We start from the raw sequence: 26,074 nt of genomic DNA, 5'->3' as shown, positions 1-26,074 counted from the left end.
CTTAAATATTCACCTCAATCAAGTATGAATAATTTTTATTTGAGTTCGCAACGGGTCGGGGAAATTATTGGACCTCTTAATCATGTCGAACAATGGATTACTGATAGAAGATCATTAATATTGTAAACAAATCTCAGCATGAGCAATATTACAAACAAAGGGAACTTTTTAACGAATTTTGCCGGTTAAGGTCATTTCAATGCTACATTACAAATTGTTAAGCACACAGTATTCACTTCTGCCTGATTATACTACCTCTCGCCTTCATTATTAAGAAAGATTTATGAGTAGTAAAATGTCTCAAAACGTGCGATATACGTGCGGTTATTAGTGTGCCATCCTGAATTACCTAATGAGTAATTCCACCTAGTGTCTATGACACTGAAAAAAATATCATGTTATCTTTTGATGATTTATTGATGTTGTTGTTGTCATTAAGAAAGTTGTTTTCTCTCTCATAGAAAAAAGCTCATGGATTTAGTAATTCTCACCGAGGAGGTCCCCTTGGGCGTGCGTTAGGACAACTTGTTCCAAGCGACTACAGCGAGTGGCCGGATAAGGTAACTTGATGAGAAACTGAATATCTTATGCTAATGAGGCACATATTTTAAACAAAGGTTCCCCTATACCACATGACAGTGCTGTTCACTATTTTTTTGAATGGTAGCTAACTAGAAAGCCTTTATTCACAGAACCAAACAAAATCATGATGTGTATGTTTATTTATTTGCTTCAAATCATTCAGGGATGAAAAGAATGAAGAATCGTAGTTGCTTTCATTTTTGTCCAGTTTGACAGGTTAAAACGTTCAGGTTTAGGTTTATCATAGATAATAGAGGGGAATGGTTATGAAGCCCGGCAAACGTCAAAGGAGCAAACAAAGGTGCCAAGATTTATGTCGGAAGGTCCACGACCATGCCGAATCTCTTGTTTTACGCTCATACACTATGCATAATACTACGGTACCGAAACGTTGCTTTGTGCACGTGGGCTGAAAAAGCGAACAAAAACATACAATTCAACAGGTTTTTATAACCATTCACCTCTATTAACCATAAGTTTGTCGGTAGTCAATACTGCCACTGAAAACCTGAGCAAATACAAAACGTTTAAAAAGCTTTAACGACTGAAAATACTGCTTCCAGTGTTGCGAAATAAAAGACTTGTTCACTGGGTGTTAGGTGTACTAATGCAATTTAGCTATATTTATCACTAGAGTACTAGCCAGCGTGCTGTTCAGTGCATAACAGCACTGAAGAACTTTGTGGAGCCATTGAAAGTTGTCGTGGAGAGCGAAAAGCGGTCAAAATTTCACTGCAGTATCTCTGGCCACACATTGAAGAAGACACTCAATGGATTGCTTCAGAATTTGGAAAATAGAATCAAAGACATCGACAACTATGTAAGTGTTATGATGTGATTCTCCTGAGCCGAATGTTATAAAACAAACTCTCCACGCTGCCGAGGTAGAGCATTTTCTTGGGTGGTATATATCGTATTTTTTATAAGTATGACCGAGAAATTGCTACAAACTTGCTTTATTATGTTGTAATAGGAGAAGAAAGAAGAGCAGTAATGACTAAAACATCAGAATTTCACAAAAATATCAATTTTGATTCTTTGATATTCTGTCACAAAATCAAATTTGATGTCTCTCCATTTACTGTCTCTCCCTGACGCAGAAAGTGCTATAGTTTCTCCCAAAACGCTTGTTCTGCTTCCGTTTATCTGAATCATGTCGTGCTCTAATTCATCAGGGGTTACTGATTCGATTATTTCATTAGTCAGTGCGCGGCCACATGCCGTCAAATAGCTGGATAAGCCCAGTTAGGAATACTACCTTTTCAAGTGAAGAATATACAATTACGAAATACAGTAAGATGTATTTTGCGTCCTAACTCCTCCTGATCTACGGTATTATCGTTTCTCAATACAGGCCCTTCACACACGTGGTAAAAATATCACAGCATCTTTGCCAGTGAATATGACCGTCATGACATCTCTGGCTGCTCATCAGAAAGTAAGTTTATTGTTACCATGTTCTAACGACATACTTTATGCTTACAGTTTGAGTTAATTAATAGCGCCGTTTTCACGTGAGTTCCCTAGGTAATTTGCATTTTCTTTCGGTTTACATTACCTCGTTAGAACTAGGCGATTGGCACGTTGTCACTTAATCAGACTGAGTAAAACCAAAACCAATCGCGACTCGTTCGCCTTTGTGTTGAGATTTGGATTGAGATCGGATTGTCTGGATTGTCTGTGTAATTTGTGATTAGTCAGTGATTATTTTGGTACTGGTTTTACGACACTCAGTTGAAAGCTGTTCTACTATTGCAATGCAATAGAAAATTTCAAATTGAAATAAACGTTTGCTTTGGTCAGCCCAGATCTAACTCCTTGTTCACGTGTTTGTTTCAGAGTGCGAGAGGTATCAGCGCTCGTAAAGCAGTTCAGCTACGTAACTTTGTGCTACTGGACTACTTAGACCAGGTTGTTTATGACATAAAAGACACCCCACAGTCGTGCTTCAACACGCAAGTTGAAATCAGACACTCCTGCCCAATTTAAGAAGTCTACCCAGCGACGATCATGCCCATACCTAACTAGCATCGGAGAATTTTATGAAATATAAGACAGATTGCATGTATGGCGAACAAGCATTTTCTTCCAATATATTTATAGTAGAATTATTATACTAAGGTTACCGATTATTCATATTGAATATAAAATGTAATGTTTTGTGGAAAAACTACATGATGTATTTTGGTTGCAATACATTTATTTGCTGAGGTCGATAGTATTTTACATATTTATATATTACCGAGCTGCTATTTATTTAGACTTGTTTTGAATGAATTAGGTTTTTTTAAGAAATAAAAATGCTTTGCTGAGAAATTGTGTAGTTTTATTGTCCATGATTTTCGCGAAAGGTACAAGTTATTGCAGTGAACGTTTGGAAAATCCAACCTCCCTAATGCAGCTTTGTTTAATTGGTTCACTTCTGCCTTCTTTCACCTCTCAATGATAATCCATCACGTGGAATATACCCTTTGCGCTTAGGGATCACGTGACCTGTTTTTAACTGAAAATTTGTACTTTTCGGAGGATGGAATTAACAAGATTGACAGACTTACATTTAAGAGAGAAGTGGCCAATTCCCTGTATGAGACGCGCCTGCAGGGTGTATTCATCAAAACAAATATCCGGTGAATACAACTACCATGATTCCCTGCAGGCGTATCGCATGGAGGGAATTGGGAATTCAGAAAAAAGGAGAGATTTGGAATGAAATTAGTTACTGGACACAAAGGTAGTTTTCTCAAGAAATTAAGTTTCGCACAGGAGCCATAATCGGGGACGGAGACCGTAAGTCTTGGGATCCGCGCGCACCTGTGATATGGGACAATTTTTCTATTTTTAGAACAAATTGCGCCATCCTGACGTCATATATCCGCGCGGATCCACGCACATGTCGGGGGCTCTCGCGTGGACTTTGTCACGTTGCGTGATCAAATGGTGAGAGTTGCGAGATTCTCTTGCAGATTTTTCACAGCGATGGCAGGGAATAAGACAGGGAATAAGAACCAGGGCTCTTACGTGTAGTTTTATGCTCTGAACTAATGGAAAAGGTGAGTTTTTCAGGGTCGAAAACAAGACTTCAATTTCGCGCTGTGAATGAATAATATATGCTCGCGCTAGATGTACCGTGAGTAAGAGTTTGCGTTTGTTCTGTAAAGAAAAGTTATGTAAGAAAACTCTTTACTCTGGTATCGAGTTAATTTGAGAGTTTCCCAAACAACGCTTGATTTTATTGTTTCTGTTTGTTTGGCGAGTTTGCAAAAGTTTTTGAAAGGAAAGTCTGAGGCGTACAGGTAGCTCATTTGCATAGTGCAGCGCATGCACTTTCAAGTCCGAGGTCGGTGTTTTCAATTGTCAACAAATCTTGACAAAAATTTCTTTCGTTGTGTTTTGTGCTGAGATGCTGCAACAATTTTCACCAACGCCAAAAGGCTGCTAATATCATGTGTGTTTCTTTAACATAGTGAAATTTTACACTGGGAAAATAAAACAGACAAGGAGTTTTGATAACTCAACCAACAAAGTCAAAATCGTTATTCGAGTTGATTAAAGAAAGCGTCATCCTAACTTTGGCGATTATTTCTGCTGTATTCACATATTTTCAGCTAAGCGTTTAACATGTTCTCAAACATTTATCAACCTTAAACATATTTAAAACTAGAGATATTATATGAGTTCGATGTACGTTTCCAGGCGAAAGTGCGGAAGTCCAATTTGTCATGTTTTACTGACTGTACAAAACACGCATCGGCGGACGTTCTTATTCATCGACAACAAACAATTTATTGGATTTTTACACAAACAAAATTGAGCTGCATCTACAGACATAAACTTTATTATCACTTATTGGGCCTTGATAAAACATCAAGCGTTGCTTACAATTCAGGCGAAACTCAAACTTGTAATTTTTTTTTTACTCTTCGGTCGAGATAGACTCTGGCGAAATCCTCGCAGGCGTGTGGCAAGCGGAGGGAAACTTTGAAGTCCTGAAACGCTGCTATGTCCAAATATATCCAGCTAGATTTTTTGCTGTATTATGGAAAAGCTGTTAATCTTCAACATATGTGAAACTTAGAGTGGAGCTGAGTAATGTGGAGCTCTGGTAAAAACCTGAAGCAGCGGAACACAACTTGGTCAGTGATAAAAAGCGGGACATAATTAAACTAGACACTGTCTTACTTCACTCAAACTGGAGCAGCTTAGGACGAAAATACTGAAGTAAAAATTCCAACAGACATGAACGTATTGAGTTGTGGGCCAAAAGCATTAAACATTTCGGGAATTTCGGACGATATTTTCCCCGCGCGACATCAGCAAAAATCCTTGCAGCATGAACGCGCGTGTGCCGCATGCGATGGCAAAATTTGTTCTAAAAATAGAAAAATTGTCCCATATCATGGGGACAGTCCCAATACTAGAAATGGCGCGCGCTTACGGTCTCTGTCCCCGATTATGGCTTCTGGTTTCGCAGTAACCCTATCCCTTCATCCATCCCCTCGATGCTCCCTCGCTGCTGTGCCGCGCGAACCCACGCGGTTATACGCGAAACCAGGAGCCCATAAAAGGCTCCTGGCGAAACTCCAGCTTAGCGCAACTTGCGTCTAAGCCCCATCGGTTAAGAAATTGGAGTTGCTCTGGGCACAAAATGTATTACACTCATTCACTTGATTGTTTAAGGCAATTTTAACACAACGAAAACAATTATTCCGTGACCTTTTAATCAGACATTTATACTCTTTGAGAGTTTTAAAACGCATGCATTAATTTTACTGTTGAGGCGTGCGGTTTAAGATATTTTGACTATTACCATATTAACATTACTGAACACATTTCGGGAAATCATTGTCTTTTTCTTCAAATCCTCCAACAAGAACAAAGAATATGAACACTTTTCGTATTATCCAATCAGAAAGTGCCACTAGGTTAACAGTGTTGCTTAGTAACCTATCTGCTGGTAAACACGGACGCATTCTTGAAAACGGGATCTGTACTTAAGACCTAAACTAACACTTATTTCCCGAAGAAATTTTTCGCTAAAACGAGGTTGCATCGACCGCATTCCCCGTTTGAACCAACTAAATACGTTAAGCTAAAGATAAAATCACGCTTTCCATTAGGGGATTTGAATTTTGGTGTGAACAGGACAGGTACGGGTTCTGTAACTCCCAATGTACAATTGAGAGAAGGACAATATTTGTCCCAAAGGTTCGAGATGGAAGCCAGGAAATTTTTGTATTATTTTCATTCGTTTCGTGGTAAATTTCCCTCGCTTCCAACCAAAGTTCCCTTCATGCAATATTTCCTTGTTATACTATTGATCTTGTTTTAGCCCTATATAGACTTCATCGTGAAGCACGACTCCACTTGAATTTGAAAACAAAAGTTACAATTTAATTCCGTTAAGGCCCCGTCTACACTACGCAGAAAGAATTTCAAGCGGCGTTTTCACGCTGAAAACGCATCAAATGTTTTTCGTCCACACTTTGCCATTTTGGATTTGTGTTTGAGGAAGACTTGGGTAGGGAAATCACATGTATATCGTAATGTCATCGTTTTCGAAAAGCTCCGTTTTCAAAATGTTTTCCGTCCACACTAAACGCAAATCCGGCGTTTTCATATTCTTCCGGTTTGTGGAGCGTTTTCGAAAAGCTCCGTTTTCGTGAGGAATTAGTGTGGACGGTAGGCTTCACCGGAGAAATAAAGCTGGGTTTTCAAATTTCTCCGGCGTGGGGTGGACGGGCCTAATTGGGAAGCTGGAATCTCAGTTATCAAATTGTCAGACTACGTTCTCAGTCAGCTATCACTACATTGTGCTATCTCAGATCTCAGCTATCACTGTAAAATATCATCTATTAAAAAAGAAAAATAATAAGATAAAAAAATATAAAAAAAAAAAACAACAACAACCATTATTTCTCAGCTGGCAGTCAAAATTTTGACCAATTCTCAGCAATCAGTTAAATCTCATCAGACTCTCGGTGTAGTCTGATGTTTTTCTACCATTTAAAAATAGTAAGAAATAAATAAAAAATTCCTTTATAAAAGGGGTGAGTTGTTCGTTAGGAAAACAAACAAAAACCTGTAACAGTCTGGCAAACGGCTTGCACACTTACTGTCTACGACAAAAATCTCATGCCCTCTTAGCAAATATTTATCTTCCTCCCCAACTTCCAAGCTGAGAGAGAGAAAGGGCAGCCAACTTTGTTATTAACTACAATATTTAGGGTAGAAGAACCCTTAACTAGGTCCTCCCTCTTAAATTCTAGTTCGCCTCGCTCCTCTACGGTTCACAGGGCGAATACAGTTGTTTGGCTGAGTAACTTCCTGAGTATCTGCGATACGTAAGGACTGGTATAAACCTTGGAGGAAAAGAGTAGCGGGGAGTAAAGGAACGTTACAACCTTAGTCTTTACATCTTCTTTGAGAAGATCTATATTTGCTTGTCCGGCACAAAATGAAAATGTGCGCGATTAACCTCGTTCCCAGGCTCTCTCTCCTCTGCCTCCCTTGGTCGTTGGAAGAAAGACCCTGGTTGCGGCTGGTCACGTGACCACCTGTGACACAAACTTTTCCACGGGGGTAGAGTTAACGAATAATTTTTGTAGACCTCAACTGAAGCGAAAGAAAGGCGATCGCTGGTCATCGCTGGTCATCTCTATATTAAACCACACACAGGCAAATACGCCTTCGAAATTCTCCAGTCTTACTGTTTCACACAGGTCAGACGAAATATATTTATATAAATCCAGTATCACTCTGATTTCAATTCCAGCCGGTTGAATTACTAAAAAGTAAAACTGTTTCGCTGTTTCATGCTGCATGAATTAGCCTCATTGCACATTGTTCGCTATATAAAGCGGTGTTTTATTTACCATCTGGCAAAGTATAAATCTTGACTGTGCCAATGAACCGTGTTTAAAAATCTGTCTAAATATAATTTACATAAACCTGATGCTGATGAAACTGTATTACATGTATAGTGCAGGCTTAAGTCAACAAAACTGTAAATCATTTTACATTGCTGTCAATCAAATGCAAGTCAGAATACTTGGCTAATCGGCCGTGGGACAGAAATACTTTTTAACATCCAAAATGCTGCTCACGATGAAAATAAATTACCTCCGAATTCAAAGATTCAAGAGACTAATCCACTGGTTTCACTTCGATTCGGTACCTGACGTTTTAATGTGCTAACTGTCGAAAAGTTTGAGCTTCATTCGGCTGCCGAATTTCTTAGTTGTGAACGAAAGTCTTCCATATTTTGGAGACGGCAGAAATAGTGTAGCATTCTTCATCGGCAAAATTCCACATTAAATCCCGATAAAGCGGGTAGTTGTTAGCGACTGCTCGAGTTTTTGAAACCCACAAAGTTTTTCACAGCAACAATCAAAACACTCTGCCACCCCTCCCACCTAACAGATTTTTTTACCACCCAGATTCTGGGTGGTCACGTGACCAGCCGCAACCAGGGTCTTTCTTCCAACGACCAAGGGAAGCAGAGGAGAGAGAACCTGAGAACGAGGTTGGTGTGCGATTTTGCTTACCCATACATATGTAAGTGACGTCACAAGCTAACGGTAAGTGTATGCTTGGTAATTGAATGCATTCCATTCGTGTAATTGACATTTCCTAGTCGAAAATTGTCGGTATCTGAAAGTTCCGTTTGTTTGGAGGCAGGTGCCAATATATAAGAGCAGCTAGACTTGGTAGCATCAAAAGCTCGGTAAGGTCTCGATGCGAGGCAGCATGGCTCTGATCCTTTTTTCTCTTTCCTCGGATATGTTCTGCTGCTCTTTACTACGTCGCCAAGAATCCATTTAAGGCGAGGACTTTCCAGTGACGAGCATTTCCGTTAAAGACAAAGATAAGAAACAGTCACCTCGCATATTCAAACACATCTATCTGTAGTTTCCAAGGTTTCTTTTTAATTGCTTCAACGTTAGACATCGCTCTGTTTGGAGGGTCTTCTTGTGGGATTTGTCTTTCCTGGGCGTGCGTACTCGATCAATACAGCAGGATCAATTTCTCCGGAATCCAGACTTGTTTCCATGGCACCGCTGTCTTGTGGTCTTCCTGAGGCGCGACCACCTTGTGATGGCTCCGGTAAACTTTTCGAATTTCTGATGTCACCAGTTTCAAAAGCATCGTCGCTTCCTTGATCGACTTCCTCATCTAAAAGACCGACATTTTCTTCTTTATTGTGCTCTTCGTTGTCTTCTAGCCCACGAAATTGTTTACTTAGTTGCGAGGAAAGCGAGACGATGCTCCCGTTGAGTTGGTCGAGTTTTCGTTTGGCGAAAAGTGAAGATTTAGAAGCTAACGACGTTTTGCTTCCACAGGAATCAAGAAGTGGCTCATTGACGGGCTGGCGGCGAATGTCAGCGTAGCCATCACCATCTTCACCGTGTCCCACATCATGCGCGCCATCTTCAGAGATTTCCCCGTCGTGAAAATTCAAACTGTTGCTACTTTTCGACAAATCACACACGTTTTCCGAACTTCCGAAGACGTTGTCTTCTTCGGAAGATGAAGGTGTTCTTGCCGACAGTGGACTCACAAGTGGTGGCTGAAGGTCAAGATATTCCTACGCAAGGGAAAAGAGTATTTTTAAAGCCACACAATTTTGGGGCAATAGTTTTTATACTTTTTTATAAATTAGCCGTAGTGCCTTGTAGAAACATAAATTTCTTGTTATAGCAGGTGGGAGGAATTGATTGCGGGTTAGACAATTTTCGTCCAGTCTGCCTCTGTATGTAGCGAGAAGAGTTTTATCACCGCTTCGAGGTCGGCACACACTACGGACATCTTTCGGTGATGTGAAGCGGAGACAAGCCCCTTCGAGTGTACGCATAGGAAGCATGTTGTAGGGACTGTGCAGTCAGTACGCGAGCAGGTGCACACAAAGCGGATATTGGTTCATTTCTATGTTGTAGCAGCGACAGTTTGTACTGAAGAGCAGTCTACAGTGTACAGTATGCCACATTGACATTGTCCCTGCTTCAGGACGCAAGAAATTCAACCCAGCTGAGTTGCATGCAACAGGTTGCGGGGACGAGAACGCTTCTTGAAAAATCGGGCATGTTACACGAAGAAAACGTCCACTGCAACATGTCCCCGCAATATGTCTCCTGATGTGTACTGACCTTTATAAAATGTCACAGAACACTGAACGTATTTTGAGATTTAGAGTAACTAGTGTAGGTAAGACGTATAAATGCTGCCTATGCAGAAGTCGAAGAAGTGTGACAGCTTGACAACTCGAGCTAAAATTCCTCGAAAGCTTCAGGCTTAAAAAAAGTCCCTAATCATTCTTCTTCTAACAATAACGTTTACCTTGTCTGAAAGCATCGTTATCATACGATCGAATTCTCCCACAAGATCCGGAAAAGTTGGTCTTTTGTCGGCAAACTCACTCCAGCAGTTTAGCATGAGCTGATACCTACGGTAATCAAATTGCAACAAAATGAGAAATCAATTGTTTGAAAAAAGCAAACTTCCATACGCACTGTAACACAATGAGGCGAGAGGTCGCGATGCCGACCCTGCTCTCGAATCACTCCTGCAGAAAGCAACTTCACTCCACATCATCAGTACATTTCGCCAACACGTTCACTGTCATATCCAGCCTATCATTTTGTAAGTTGTTTTCAAAGAAAGTTTAACCAGCCACTGGGGGATAGTAATGTAACTTACAATTCTCTGTCGCAATTGATTGGTCGTTTCATCCTATAACCGGACTTGAGCAGCCCATAGAGATTTTCCACTGGTATGCCGGGATATGGAGAGCCACCTTAAAATCATAAAAGAGGGTAATGAAAGATCACTCCACGAAACGTATTGACGTTTAAACTGACACCAGCACAATGGCAATATTGGTAGAACATGTTGCATGACCTTTTTAACCATAAAAATAAATATACTGGTCACTCACCAAATGTTACAATTTCCCACGTCAACACTCCAAACGACCACCTAAATAAACAAAAGGAAATAGCAAAGTTAAAAATATCCAAAGAAAGAAGGAAGTGTGTTCAAGATACAGGGCGGATTCAAGAGCGTTAATTGGGAGAGACAATCTCTCAGTAAAACCATCTCGTATAAGGGTTCTTCACTTATCATAATGAACATTTCCAAAAACCTAAGGCTCGGGATTAATATGTCTCAAACTCATTAATAATTCATCAAGGTAAACCAAAGAAAATCACAACCGTGAAGGAGGTTTGGATACCCGGTCGTAATTAGCATAAATTTTGACGAGTTTATTCTGTTTCGATTGAGAAGACATATCAAACACTCGAGACAGTGTTTCATCGGCTATCCAAACACCTCGAATTTCGTCAAAAATACTCTGCGCTACGCGTCGTATTTTCAACTCTCTTCTCGGTGCTTGGATATCCCAATAAAACACAGTCTCTCGTGTTTGATATATTACATCAAGCACTGAACTGCTCCTGATGTGCATCAGAAATGCATATAAAACAGTTTGATTGGACAACACAACGGGAGATATAGAGGGAATCATACAACACGGCACCCTACACTCACACGTCACTTTGGGTGGTGTAGACTCTGTCAATCAATGCCTCAAGCGCCATCCACTTCACTGGAAGTCTTCCCTGAGCAAAGGAGAGAGGAAAAACAAGAGAGCTATGAAACATGAAATCTCAAAACCAGGAGCTGCTTTCCGGTCATGGTTTAACACCAAATCCAGAGGACTGAATCCCATCCTAGTCAGGGTTATTTTGTTATGTTCTTGCGCAAGACACTCTGCTCTCACAGAGCCCCTTGACCTCTCCACTTGGGTGTATAAATAAAACGGTGGGGGTGGGGGGTGGGTTTAACGGTAATAGACTAGCATCCTATCCTCAAAAGGAAAGTTCGTCTATTTTCACCTCAGATCACTTGGCTGCGACGGGGGAATTATTTTCACATTATTCTGATTAATAAATGTGTTATTTTACTTACGTCTGTTGTTTTTCTGTAATAATCGTCTTCATGCACGTTCCTTGCAAGACCGAAATCAGCAATCTTCATGACCCTATCTTTAGCCACCAGAATATTTCGAGCTGCCAGATCTCGATGAATGCACTGTCGAATAACAGATATAATAGACATCATTTCTCTAGCTAATAATTCTGCAAAGTATACTCTCATAACTCTTCCCACATTCTCCCAGAAGTTCCAAGTTAAGAACTAGCAGAAACAGTCATTTCTCAGGGATTTGGTCTGGTAGAGTATGTATAAAGTCTCCTTCACTTCTTCTTTTTTGTGAAGTTATAAAAGTACAATTACTTCCTATATTAAATTACCTAATAATAAACGGACCTTATTTACCAATGCGATCGATCAAGATTTTACACAAAGGTCTAACGTATTAAATTCAAGGTTAAATCAATCTATGTAATCAAAAGAAACCATAAACCGGCTGGTTTCTTCATAGGGTTCCCAGCTATCTGCCTTTTTTTTCCTCCTCTTTCCAACTCTATTTTTGCTGTTATAAACTTGACAAATTGCGGTCTTCTCAACCGGATCGAGCTCACAGCTTCTTCTCCGACGCAGCTAAGCTACTGATCAGTCCATGATGACGTAGCCTGTGAACACAGACGTATTTCCGGTTGGCGCTTGTAGCCGGAAATACGTCTTCGTTCGCACACGTGACAATTTGCAAAGTAGCTTTGAACACTTTTGCTACCGTTAGACTGGGCGATAAAAATCGGAAATTTACTAGTGCTTCAACGAAGGTTTGCCAGAGACGGCTCTTGTTACCGAGTGCAGGCAGGGGAGTATAAATAAGAGAGACACTGTAACTCGCATATACATTGAAAGGATTTGCACAGTGTTGAATAAGTGAAGTATTTACCTTCCTTGATGAGAGGAATTCCATTCCCTTTGCTACTTGATAACAGAAAGATAGCAGATCTTGAACAGTGAGTTGCTTCGGAGACTGGGCATCAACATCATCATGATATTCTAACCCAGGTCTTCTTTCTTGTAGGAACTGACGCAGGTTGCCAAGGGCCGCGTATTCTACCACAACAAACAAGGGGCCTGAAAACAAGAGGCAAGAATGACACAAAGCCTGGAAAAAAGGGCAGGTTTTCCTTTCCAAATTCACCAGCAAGAGAAAACTAAAATGAAAAGCTGTATGCCCGAGAGTGATAATTTTCGCAATTATCATTATTACTGAAGTGCAGGTTTCAAAGTTTTACTAAATACCTAACTGAGGCGGATAGAGGATTTTAGAGAAGAGGGTTCGAGGTACGGACTGCCGAAGGAGGTCCTCTGTTGGGGCTCTTGGAGCATCCTCACGCAGAAAATTATTAAAATTGATGTCCTCGGATAAAAGGGATTTCCGGCATTTTGAGGCCAAGTCAGCTAGTTATAACGTCTCAATTTTCTTTTTTAAGTAAGGGGGTTCGACCGGGTTCGACCGAATCCCCCGAACCCACCCCCCCCCCTAGATCCGCCCCAGCCATAGCTAACGTGAGGTGAAAACTATAACATAATTCGCCCACCAACACTAGCTTTCATCAGTACCTCCTATTCCGACAAGTCAAACTTGTCTATTGCCTACGGAAACCTGCTTAGAACTACAATTCCTAACCCCTCCACGCTGCTTCTTTTTAAGGTAAAGTCGGTACTGTTTTGTATCGTGTATTTTGTGCTATGTATTTTGTTTGTTTTTGTTTGCCAAGCCGCATCTATCTTGTTTCATTCGGAGTCTGTAATGCAAGGTCTGGGACTGAGCAATGTTCAGAACTTCCAGTCACATGTACCTGTCCATTTTCCAAAGGTGTTTCGGTTCCAGACATTCAAAATGGTGCGGGCTTAATTAACGAATAAAAGACAACCAAAGAAATCTATATACCCCGTAAATGGTGCAAAGGAACCTTGTATCGCAAGAGATGGAGGAACATTACCTTCCTGAGTGCAGACTCCCAATAAATTAATGATGTTCTTGTGTTTTCCTATTGTTTTCATCACCTTCATCTCTGACACCAAATCCATTAATTCTTGATCTGTTGCATCCTCTGCAAATTGCAACGATAAGTTACAATGAAATTGATAGCATGATCGTGTGCTTAACCTCAAATGAGTACTTTCATTTCAAGACAGTAACACTAACTAGCGAAGTAACCGCCATCTTGGATTTGGATCTCGAAGAAGCCCTATTACTTGAAATTACCTTGCTTCAGAAGGAAATAGTGGCGAAGGCCATCTTTGTGAATCACGAACGTGAAGGCACCTTTACATTCTACGGGTAACACTGATGAAGTTTAAAAAGGAATCTTTGAATTGAACAAGACTCTTAAAGTAACGAGGGGTATGGTATTTCTTCGGTCGTGTTTCAAAGCCTTGCCGGATCGTGCTCTCACCCAGTCTTTGATAAGAACTAAATCCAGACCTGTATAACGCGGAAATTCCGTTACTGTAATTAATGCCTTTAAATACAACAAGTTACTCTTAGCTAAGTGGTCGTACCATGTTGAAAGGAAAATGCATACATGTAGAGGAAAAAGGAAAGAAGGGAAATGAGCGTAAACTCAGAAACTAAAGATATGACGACGATAAGCAACCATGTAACAAAACTAAAATGGATCTGTTTTGAAACCACGTGTAGTCTTGGAAACTAAGATGGTTCTCTCCTCGGCGAGCGCTTATTCTGAGTAAGATCCCGGGAAAGAGTTAGTCCCTCAGTTAGTCGGTTGAGAATTAGCGGAAGGGAATGCCAGATTACCAGGTCTACTGGTCACTTTATTCACCTTTTAGCATCTTGACAGCTACCGTGAAACCCAGACCAAGAGCTTCTGCTTTAAGAACTCGGCCAAACGCTCCCTCGCCCAGTATCTCAGAGAAAACCAACTGGCTTCTATCCAGCTCCCAAGCCTCGTCATACGGCACCTCGATTTCCGACACCTAAAGAGAGTCACATGAGTGTGAGACAGGCAAGATAACAATCATAAACATGTTTGACTTGTTGGTGTTTGCTTAAATATCTGATCGGTTCCTTCTTTCACGTGCACTTGCAGCATTTTCTACGGTCCGTCACATGATTAACATTCAAGTTCTAATTTTACACCATTCAATGGAATTATTCTAATTTAAACACCCATTCCAAACTCGTCCTTTAACTCATCCTTTAACCCAAAACACCACAGCGTTACCTATGAGCTATTTAAATTGTTCATCACCAGTCCTTACCTGTGTTAGCCTCGACTCCAGGCGACCACGAATACTCCTCTGTCGCATGAACAAAGCTGCCGCTGATCCAGTCGAGGACATAGATGCCGTCCTTCGGGAGAAACTTTGTGGTTCAATGACAACACTTTCCCTAGCAACGTCGTATTTAGCGTCCGGTAGCTTCATACTCTTCCTACGTTTCTTCATGTGTATACAGACGCAAAGGACAGCGACGATCAACACTATCATGATGACGGCGCCCGCGACAAACAGGCCGATCTCCAGCGGTGTTAATAAAGGTGGATCTGACTGCGCATGTTTTGAGGCAGGGGTACGCGTATCTACCAGAGTGGTGATCACTGGCGCACCTGAGAAAAATATGAAAACAAACTTGTTAAATAGAGACAGACACTTTATCTATTCAAAACTGCGAATTAATAAATGGATCGATCGATCGGTCGATCGATCGGTCGGTCGGTCGGTCGGTCGGTCGGTCAGTCATTCAATCAGTCATAGGTCATTCAAAACAATCAATCAATCATTAGTCAGTCTAATCAATCAATCAATTAATCATCAATCATTCAATTAACCAATCATCAGCCAGTTAGCCAAATCAATCAATCAATCAATCAATCAATCAATCAATCAATCAATGGATCGATCATCAATCAATCTGCTAAATCCTGCAGATTCCCTTACACTGCTCTCGCGTCCCTAATCATCGCAATTCTGACAATCTTCAATATATAAATTGTATAGGAAACTAGTCAACAAAAACGTCACGAAAAACTGGCCGCTAAATACATTCAGTTAAACATGCAGCTAAATACGGGAACTGCAACCCTATCAAAGACCTACAAGTAACCATTCCCAAGTAAGCTCTAATTTTAGCTAACGCTGACTCAAAACCACTGGAGGCTAACCAGAGCGCTTCTCCGGCAAACAATGTTGCCATATAGGCTACCTGCGGTGTTGGTTAGGCTAACCAAAGTGGTGTTTAGGCTAACCGGAGTGCATTTTAGCTCGGTGCAATTCCTGTCTTTTATAGACAGTTCAAGAAATAAATGAGTATCATTGTTAGTCAGACATAAGTGGTATTCGAATCTTTAAGTCATCTTGCCCATAAGAAAATGAGATACCACCACCCTACTTTTCAAAGAGACGTTTACATGTAACCGTTACTCCCCTTTCCTTTAGGGTATGAGTTTACTTGGTGTGCGCCCCCCCTTTCTGGTTTTACAGCCCCCCTCCTGGTAATTGTTGCACAGTCCTTTATCCGCAAGAATACTTACGTTAAGTCAACGACTGAGCTTTCTTAAGCTGCTCGTAAGGCGGGGTTTTCCTAAACCCTAGCTTATTGACTTAGTACTAAGTCCAGAAGAAAAACATTTGGTTGGATGGACATTTGGTTGCAAAGTCGGTGGGAAATGTCATCGACTCAAATATTTCTTAGTTTAGTCCGACCTTAGTCAACAAATAAGAATTCTATTTGAACAGTTTAAAAAATCTCTTGGTGAATGTTGTAAATTGCGCACGCTTAATGAGTTATTGACGTACTGAGATCGGCCAGCGTTTTCATGACCGGCTCATCTCAACCTGTCCGGCATTTCACAGGTTAGCCGCTGGCATTGATTTCTATTGGACTGCGTCGAGGAGATCTTACGGTAGAGCACTATGGCTAAAGTATTGCTTATTCTCGTCGGTCAAACACTTTCCTTTACATACCTGTTGCTGACGGGGTAATGGGTCTGATTGTGACATTGAGGTGGGTGAACCGTGTATCATTACCAACAACGTTTTCAGCTTGACATGCATACTGTCCGGAATCAGCCGCAGACACGTTTTTCAACTTCAGTTTTAGCTCCCATTTTGGCCAACGTTGGCCATTTTGGCCATTTTGGTCGCCGTTTTGACGCTGCGTTAGTTCGTACAGGCTCTGGTTTATGAGAGTGCCTAACTTCTTGTCATCCGGGACGTCAGAATCACGGTAATACCAACGATATCTAGTATCGGGATCCTTTGTGAGTACAATACAGTGCAGTTCAAGGTTGCTACCAGCATAGACAGGTTCTTCCTGTTCCCATATGATAAATATGTGAGGAACGCTGCGGATTTTCTCTTTAGGAGAAAAAAAGGCAGTGTAAAGGCATAGCTTCTTCGCCAAAGACTTCGACTGTAATGACATTCACGTACATTGATTGATAACTACCTTGTAGCACTGTCTAAAGGTGCTGGGTCACGCACGTGTCACGCAAACGTCACACAATGTTTTGGAGATTCTTACTTATTTACAAATTTAAAGATTACAATACAACAATCATTTTACAGATGAATCGCAAATACAAACAATGAAAATCTGGGAATATTGTCAGTATATAACTCGCTTTCATCACGATTCTACTGATTACTAAAACCTGATCTCTGTAGTGGGCAACAAAGGCTAACGCGGAAAAACGTGCTAACGTCTCATTCAATCAGGATTGATGTTGGTTTTCTCCTAATCAACAGCCTGACCAAAACAAACAAAAAACAAACAGCATGCTTCCCCTCAATGATTGGCTACAAAGAGTGTCATGCGAGGCTTTTGAGCCAATCACAGAACGACGCAAAACACTTACCTTCAGGCGTTTCAATTTTCTTCGCGGCAGCGGAAGATTAGAATAAAAGAACGCCTGGTCGCAGGTTACATGATTTCTTCTATACAGTGAATTTTTTAAACTGCGCTTCTATAAAGTGAAAAGAGAACAACGTTCCGTGCTACTTACCAATTACGTCAAAGTTGTACGAATATGTTAATCGGCCATACATGTTCGATACGATGCATGTGTAATTCCCCTCATCAGCGATATCCACTCCAAAGAAGTTAATAACGTAGTCGTATTGCTTTGTTGCTATAAACTCGCCGGCTCTGTGTCTTCCTTGAAACACCTTGTCATCCTTGTACCACGTGACTACCGGAGCTGGGACACCTTTGGCCTCGCACGTCAGTGTAAACTTGTCGCCTTCCTTATAAGCCGATTTTATCGCCTCCATTTTCGTTGGATAAAGGAATTGTGGCTTTTCTGTAAAGTTGACAAGTAAACAGCGTTTTTAACTTCACAGAAGCATAGAACAGAGTAGATTTCTTATTTAGAGCGGTTTTCATTTTATGTTGAAAGTCATCACAGATGCTGGTAATACGGGACATTCAGGACATGTGCAACAAAATGTATGCTTAAATCACATTTGGGAATAACGCATTTCTCCCACTCTTTCAGAACACCACATGTAGATTCCAAAAAGAAGCGATATTATTAGAATTCCTTCTCTTTAATCAAGTACAACTAGTTATAGACTTTCAGAAAGTCCTTCGTCTTGTTTATTCATGACCTAAATAGCAAATTCAGTTTATTCTTTGTCTTGAATTTGATGATCGGAGAAAATGCTTTTGAACAAAGGAAAAAGAAACCCGGATAAACATGTCACCCTGGGTTAGCGCTAATCGGCTTCCGAACAACTGGACCGTGATGGAAAATAAAAGATTTGTAATTAAATCTGAGGATGTAATAATAAGCTGTACCTCCTGTAATGTTCGTAGGTGAAACTGTTGGGTCTAAATAAAGAGAAAATCAACAAAATGAGCGTGTTAGATATACTAATCATCAAATACTATCGCGGAAGAGTTCTCGTCATTTGGTCATTAGCCTCATAAAGAAACCTAGAACACATACATGTTTTTCTTTACCCAAGCAAGTGCCTCGGTTCCCCCCTGTTAGCAGCTACGGTCCTGTTCAGAGAGTAAGTTTACGCAAAAACTATTTTCTCAAACTTCTTGGGAAAGGAAAAAAATTACAGGGCGGGATGATAGATTGGATAACTGATAGATTGATAATTTTTACTTGCTCTGCAAAATTGTAAATATGCTAGTCATAATAAAAGTTGTTGTTGTTGTTGCTGTTGGAAGGAACGGGAGGGGGGTAAAGCAATGAACAATTGCTGGTTTTCAGTGTCACGTAATTCAAAGTAGATCAAAATAAAAATCAAAACCGGTCAATAGATAAAGTCCAGAATCTGGGAAATGAAAGAAGGTAAATATGCAAAGACTCTCGCCAAAATTCTGGTCACAGCAATTTTTCTTATGCGAGATATGCGGAGAAATTTTTTACCCAAATTTATAGAGATTTGTATGGAGACTTTGTATGCTTAAAAATAGAAACAATGTAAGGCCTGTTCATACTAGTTATGCAACACTTTTGAGTAGTATAGCATGAAATATCCCATGGGTCACTTGTATTTTCTCACACGAACCTTTATGTGAGTGTGTATACCAAGAAAATATTGGGAACAAGTTGGATGTTCCATGGTGGGCCACGAGAAATCACTGCATAACTGTTTTATACGGTTTACCATGCCATGGAAAAATACAGTGACCAGCACAACACATGCGATATACGCGCGACGCACGATGGAAAGGTTGGGCGTAATACCGTCGAGTATACAACTGCTTTCCTGCACTCTGATTGGTTGTATTTTTTTATGGCATGGTATAAATACCTTTAGTAAATAAGTTTGCGGCCACTTAGATAAAAAAAAAGTTATACCTTCAACTATCAATCTTATGGTGCAGTTTGCACTTCCATAACTGTTCGCTGCCACGCAAACAAACACTCCACTGTCGGATTTTTGAACGCGGCCGGTTATTCGTAGAAATCTCTTACTCCTTACTGTGTAACGTCCGGACGATTGAAGAATGGCTTTACCGTTTTTATACCACGTGTAGTTCTGAGCATCTCTCACGTTACAGACCAGTTTGACTTCTTCTTCACCAACGGGTTTGACGACCCTTGGAGGAGAAGAATTTTTCACTTGAGGAGGAACTGGAAATCAAGGCAAGAAGATTTAAAATAAGTCTTGCTACACGTCATACTGGCTGGGGACATCGTGTTGTGTTATGGGGCAAGACACTTCACTTTCACAGTGCCTCTCTCCACCCCGGTGTATAAATGGGTACGAGCGAATTTAATGCTGGGGGTAACCCTGCGATAGACTAACATCTCATCCAGGGGGGAGTAGAAATACTTCAAGTCGTTTCATGCTACAGGATTAACCGGGATAAGATCCGGCCTGATAAGCCACTTGGCTTATACACAGACTTTAACTTTATACATGATATTGAAAACAAGTCGACGGCAGACGACTTAACAACTTAGTGTATCTGGATGACGCATCAAACAGACATATCATTATTCGTCTGATACGAGACGTACAAAACAGACCAATTGATTGTCCGGGTTACCTAATACAGTTGAGAACAGGTCAAAATTGAACTGTCAGCAGAGAAATGACGCCGTTTTCTTAAAAATGGAAGCTGATATTGACATTTACTAATAGATGAACGGGTTTCTTCATCCTTTGGTAGCCATGTGACATTTTGGGAAAATTTCATCCAAACGGAATATTTCGGTAAACTAGTAGTAATCGTAGATCAAAGGATGCGTTCGAGTATTGGTAGGTTTGGTATGTTAAAAAAGCAAAAATTCTCGGAACAGCATTTTGTGCCTGAGCTGTTAAGTAGACGTGAAATTGGCCTCCCTCCAGCAGGGGCGAAAACAAATGAATTGATCGTATGCACGTGCATACGAGTGGGTTCGTTTTCGTTTATACATGTATTACGTAATATTAGTCACGACCGGTCAGTATAATACACGGACTGTAGTCTGCAGGCCGCATTTAGTCCGCAGTCCGCGTTTTATACCTGAGTCCGTGTTTTATACCCAGTCCGTAATGCTTAGTCCGCATTTCATACCTCAGTCCGTGTTTTAGACACAGTCCGAAGTCCGACGTCCGAAGTTCGAAGTCCGAAGTCCGCAGACCGCAGACCGCAGACCGCAGTCCGCAGTCCATGTTTTATACTGACCGGAACTCATGCGATTCCGGACCGTGTAAATCGACACAAACGTTGCCTGTTCCGTCGGTATGCGAGACGACGTGCTTTATTACCAACACTAGGACAATTATTCTGTTTACGAACACGACTTTGAATCGCCTTGGCTTTGGGGGAACAGCTATTGAGCATTTTCATTTCCGAAACAATGAGACGGAGACGGACTGACATGTTGGTGAACCAAAGCAATCCTGTGGGAGTTGAACTCTTTTCCTATGTAAACACTTTCGCTGGGTTTATGTTGCACATTTTGCGCACAGAAATCTAGGCCAGCCAAGTAAAACTACACATATCCTTCGTTGATATATTCAGCAGAAAGCAGCGTTGGTTTTGGTCGAAGAGAAGAGGGTAAACAACAACCAGTCAAACTACAGCTTTGTGTTCATACGAAAAGTCGTACACATTTCGTGAAGACAGCTGCAAGTCTGTAAGGTTAATAAGAGCCGTTAACACTAACTTCAAACTAACAACTTATCCGCTAGAGTCCGCAATATTGCACAACACCCGAAAGAAAGTACATGGACGAACATGGAGATGACGTCATTCGCCCCTAAAGAATTTTTTCGGGGGGCCAAATTAGGAAGCTTGGTACCGGTTGCGTTAACTTCACCTGCAGTTTACTCTCTAAGGCCCGGTTTAAACGTCGCATTTTACATGCGCCGAATCAAATACTAGTTTTAGTCGACTTGAATGAATAAGTTCGGCTGATTTGATTTAAACGTCGCATTTTTTGCCGAATAAAATTGCTGAGCGCGAGCGACGTGTTCATTCCCAGCTGACACCGCTCCAAGTTTCCCACCAATGCGGCTGACAATGATAAGAAGCACATTTTGCGTTAAGATCATTCATACCTTTCAAACACCATTCGAGCAAACAGAATGGGGCGATTTATAATGCAGATGGCAGTGCATTGCCTCTTAAACTCTGATTTTCGTTTCACTCTCCTGTTCAAATTCAAGTTCATAGACTTCGTTCTCCATCTTCTACATAACTTTGCTGAAGAGAAGTAAGAACCACCGCACACACTATTATACTCAACAGTCGCCATATTGCTTTCCTACTCCGCATGTCATGTAACACAGAGCGGTTTTTGATTGAAGGACGAAACTTAAGCTTAATTGGTTTTGCATAACTACATTACACAATCGGAGCGAAGCAAGAACTACACATACTGGCATCTTCGACAGCCTTCCTTCTACATAATACATCACATCTCTTGCTGCAACTGCCGCCAAAAATTCCCTTCAGCTTGTTGTGCGCATGTCATGCAGCACAAAACTGTGTTATGGGTAAAATATAATTTAACATAGTTTATGAATTAGATTCGGCACATGTAAAATGCGGCGTTTAAATCAACTGTCGAACTTCAGTCGTATATTCGACTGGATCAGTCGAATATTCGACTGAACTCGCATTTAATTGAAATATGTCGCATTTAATTGATTTAAACGTCGCATTTTACATGCACTTGATTCAGCAATTAGATTCGGTGCATGTAAAAAGCGACGTTTAAAAAGAACAAAATGAAAGAAATTTGTAAGTGAGAAGTTTCAAATATTTCGCCTTTTCTGCTCTCGTGCGATCGACGTTTTCCTCAAATGAGGACAGGCAAGCCTAAAATATAATCTTTTTCAAGGCCTATTCTACCTCAAAGAACGATATCAGCAGCAAAAGTTTACTTAATGTACTTAGTTCTGTTGAATTGAGTACATTTATGTGATCTAAATTTCACTAACGTAGCTTTTTGTATTGCTGATAGTTGTAAGCTAAGATGGTCTCAAAATAACGAAAGCCGCAGCTCCTAAAAACGCACGGTCTTCAAAGCGCATTATCTCGAAAACGAGCACGGTGAACCACTTTTTTAAGCCTTTTTTGAAAAAGAAGGATCTTTAGATCTCTACGTAGAAACATTCTGGGCGCGATTTTAACTTACTAAAATGGCAGAAGCATAGAGCCTTAAGATTTTCTGTTGTGTAGTGGACCATTCAGAAAGGCTAGAAAGCTATTATCCCATTTCGTTCTCGCCATGTCATTGTCCTTTTTTGTAAGGTAGAGAAGAATTAAGAACACAATGGCAATTCTCCTTCTCTTTGTGTGTCTCTTTGTCTTTTTCTTCTTCCAACTACCTTTGCCAAGTAACTAGTCCCTATTATAAATCCGAGCGTCCCTTCTGGGTCACGTTGGTGCATTCATTTGACTTTTATACTATTTTCACATTGTAGAATATTTGGGCCATGAAAGATTTGACATCTCAGTACGCAGGGTACTTCACATAGCTGAAACTCTACATTCAGGCAATGCAAACATTTCATCTAAAAGCCCATAGGCACCTTAATAAAGACGTATAGAATGTTTACAATTTGAATGTCAACAGACGCACCGACTGACAATCAAACGAAATTAAACAAAAAAATATTCTCCCTCATTTAATGCAAACCGACAGGTGCAGAAATAATGTAAACCTGATCGAGCACTTTCGAACTTCAATTTAATCAACGACTCTCCAATCCGCTTACAGACAGAAGAATTAAAAAAGCACAATTAAAAAAAAAAAAAAATAGAAATGGACGGTATACCTTTCGAAAGAAACCCCACTTAATGGATACAAATGAAAACCAGATCTGCGGAGGAGCTCGTTTTTTCGCAATTACTCGGTTTTGGGTAACGTTTCTAGAGCTAAGGTATTGAAAATTGCCCGGGAGATTTTTTGTGGCGGTCTTGTGTTGCTATTGCGTTGTTCCAGGGTGCTTAATTTCAATCAAAAACAGGTTCACTGTGTTTCAAAACGTTTTGATACTTTATGCTGACGAAAATACAAGTCGATTGGAGTCGCGCAGTTTTGCAAAAAAAGTTAATACTGAATCGTTTCAAAGAAAACTGTCAACACTAAGGGCTGATATGCGATGGTTATTTCTCCGACTGATGAAATTTTGAATACATTAAGTTTTCTTCCACGTCTTTATGATCTACATTGAAGACACGGAAACAGAAATTAAGAAGGAAAAAAAACCTTCGGTTCTAGTGACAAGCGCGAAGCTGAATTTGTCAACATTTCTGTAACAAGAGCAACTGAATTAAAAGCTAGTCAAGGACATTACCACATCAATTTTCGTTTTTACCTCGTCTGAATTTCGAAAACATTCGCTATTCACCGTTTCACCGGAGGTCATGTATTGAATACACATGATATAATTGTTCAAATCAGCTGCAGATTCTTAGGTTATTCAAAATACACCTTCCTATTAACCTTGGGGTGCTTTTCAGTAAAGGAAATATCAAAAACAGTAATTCTCGAGGAGGAATTTTTCATATTCCAAAACCAATATCAAACAAAGCTATTTAAATTCCTTGTGCTACTTTACAAATGTATCACGCTTGTTGATCGAACTCCGCACGTAAAAAAAATTGAAATTAAAAACAGCACCATTCTGGATAATTACAGTATAAACTCACTTTCAATTACGCTCAGGATGTTCTTTAGGGCTTTTTAATTTCATAGTTCGGGTTTAAAAATATATCAATAAGGGTTGTAAATAAATAAATTAAACAATAGTATTCAGTTACCCCGGCGAACCAAACAGTGCATGATTTCAAATGGCTTCACTCAGCGCACCCCGCACTTTCCAATACAAGAACATGACATTCCTCGCTGGGAATACTTGTGTTAGCTTTCTAAATAAATACTCAAACTGTCAACAAAAATGAAGGACTGGCCAGCTTCACATATAATAAGGGATATAGAATGGTTAAAATTGAGACAAATGGTGTAGTCGAAAAACTTTGAATCAGTTGCATGTAAAAATTCTAACTCGACGGCGAGATTTTCGATTCATATTTTCCTAAACGGCCAATTTTTTTACAAATTCCAAAATTCTGGCCAGTTTTGGCAAGAGTTTGATTACAAGTTGTATGTGCGATCCCTTACTCCTATAAGTTTGTTTATTCGTCATCAGCGGACCATTCTAACGAGCATCTCTATGAGAGCAGCTGTAAAGCTATACACAATCTGAATGTATACAAATTTACGTGATCTCGCCACGAAACCAACAACCTTCGACAAAATTGTACGGTTCCTGTTTGCGGACCTACCTCCAGATTGTTGAGCTGAAATTCCAACAATTCCGAGAAGAATGAAAACGCTGAATATACCATCACGACCAAAGAAAGCTAAGGCCATTTTCTAACGTTATAATGTCCTCTGAAACTCCAGCCAACATTAGCTCACGTACTCGGAGAGCGTCTTCTGTCGGGAGTCCTGACGGGGCGCCTTCTTCACGGTCAGAATTTCGTCGTTCCTGCGGCGGGAAAAAGCGATAATCAGGATGTTTAGGAAAGGCAGAGAACTAGGCATACCTTCTATCGATTGTTTACGGCTGTTTCTTCTAGTGCCAGCAAATAGGCCCGTCTAGAGAAGAGACGATGCGACATTCAACTAGACACTGGCTAACTGCCCTCTGACACATCCGGTGTTCGATGGTTGGCTCAATATAAAGGAGACGACGTTTGACTTTGTAATGAGCGCAAGCGATTGGCAAAGAAGCAAACAACAGCGGTATACCATGGCTGGATTTGTGAACCTTACCTTGTGTAAAACTGGAATTATACCAGTAGTCTTTTGACGTAAATGAACGTCTTCTAACGAGAAGGATCGGTCATTTCATTTCAGCATGCTCCCTAATGTTGGCGTGCACGCGACATTGTTCTGTTCGATTCGCTTTCCCATTCATGTGTTCGTTTAGTTACGGATTCCGAGGCCACAGATGTTTCAACTGGACTTTTTCCTAAGTGTCCAGAATGTAGGGTTCCTGGTACCACTCGAAAACTTCGATGAAACGAGTTTGTACCGAAGTTCTCGTCAAAACAGAACGTGGAATATTTAACACATGTCACGCTTCAATGAACAACCGATGACACTAGAATTACTTTTGACAGCAATTCATTAGTTGTCAACACGAGACAAGCCATTCTGATATACTGACGCCAAAACTTCCGTTCCCAAACAAACTGAAAAATATACGAATTCATGCTGTCAGTAAATTGCTAAACTTCAATTTTTTGTCTCGTTTACCAGTAACTAAAGCGAACCATTAAATTACTCTTAATGGTCCGACATGAATTAACGTCATCACAATACTGCCGCTACTTGACGGGACAAAAGAAACATCGCACTGAATGAATAAGCAGCTTTATTTAGTTTTCATTCTATTTCAAAACACTGCCAATCGAGTAAACACGTAGGAAGGATTTCTTGTTACATTTTACAATTTCAATTTCATTTTTTTAACACACGTTTTCCTTATAATTAGTGATTTTTTTTTTTTTTTTGGACTTGTGCTTTTTCGTCCGGATGACCAGACACCGGGTTGATATTTTGGAAATTTACATTCG

The 26,074-nt window shown here is 40.4% G+C and overlaps 1 protein-coding gene and 1 long non-coding RNA gene across 4 annotated transcripts in view; one reads left to right on the top strand and one right to left on the bottom strand.

Annotated features, from left to right (window-relative positions):
• The first annotated feature begins 859 nt into the window (after positions 1–859).
• LOC145478284 (uncharacterized) lies at positions 860–5,196 on the top strand. Its single transcript, XR_014048225.1, has 2 exons — positions 860–2,020; positions 2,422–5,196. It is a non-coding gene; the product is annotated as an uncharacterized LOC145478284 (long non-coding RNA).
• Positions 5,197–5,277: 81 nt separating this feature from the next.
• The window catches only part of LOC145478245 (fibroblast growth factor receptor 4-like), a 52,081-nt gene continuing 31,284 nt past the window's right edge, over positions 5,278–26,074 (bottom strand). For all 3 annotated transcript variants that reach the window (XM_081456189.1, XM_081456191.1, XM_081456190.1), the window contains 13 exons: positions 18,323–18,355; positions 17,529–17,825; positions 16,489–16,881; positions 14,785–15,131; positions 14,346–14,499; positions 13,503–13,613; positions 12,443–12,630; positions 11,548–11,670; positions 11,128–11,198; positions 10,514–10,554; positions 10,276–10,372; positions 9,916–10,021; positions 5,278–9,166 (listed from right to left, as the gene is read on the bottom strand). In XM_081456189.1, the coding sequence (XP_081312315.1) occupies positions 8,522–9,166; positions 9,916–10,021; positions 10,276–10,372; positions 10,514–10,554; positions 11,128–11,198; positions 11,548–11,670; positions 12,443–12,630; positions 13,503–13,613; positions 14,346–14,499; positions 14,785–15,131; positions 16,489–16,881; positions 17,529–17,825; positions 18,323–18,355 (2,606 nt within the window). In that variant the 3' untranslated portion in view covers positions 5,278–8,521. The remainder of the gene's footprint in view (positions 9,167–9,915; positions 10,022–10,275; positions 10,373–10,513; positions 10,555–11,127; positions 11,199–11,547; positions 11,671–12,442; positions 12,631–13,502; positions 13,614–14,345; positions 14,500–14,784; positions 15,132–16,488; positions 16,882–17,528; positions 17,826–18,322; positions 18,356–26,074) is intronic.

This window comes from Orbicella franksi, chromosome 2 (assembly GCF_964199315.1).
Source record: "Orbicella franksi chromosome 2, jaOrbFran1.1, whole genome shotgun sequence".
Classification (NCBI taxonomy): Eukaryota; Metazoa; Cnidaria; class Anthozoa; order Scleractinia; family Merulinidae; genus Orbicella; species Orbicella franksi.
This window is presented reverse-complemented; position numbering and strand designations above follow the sequence as displayed.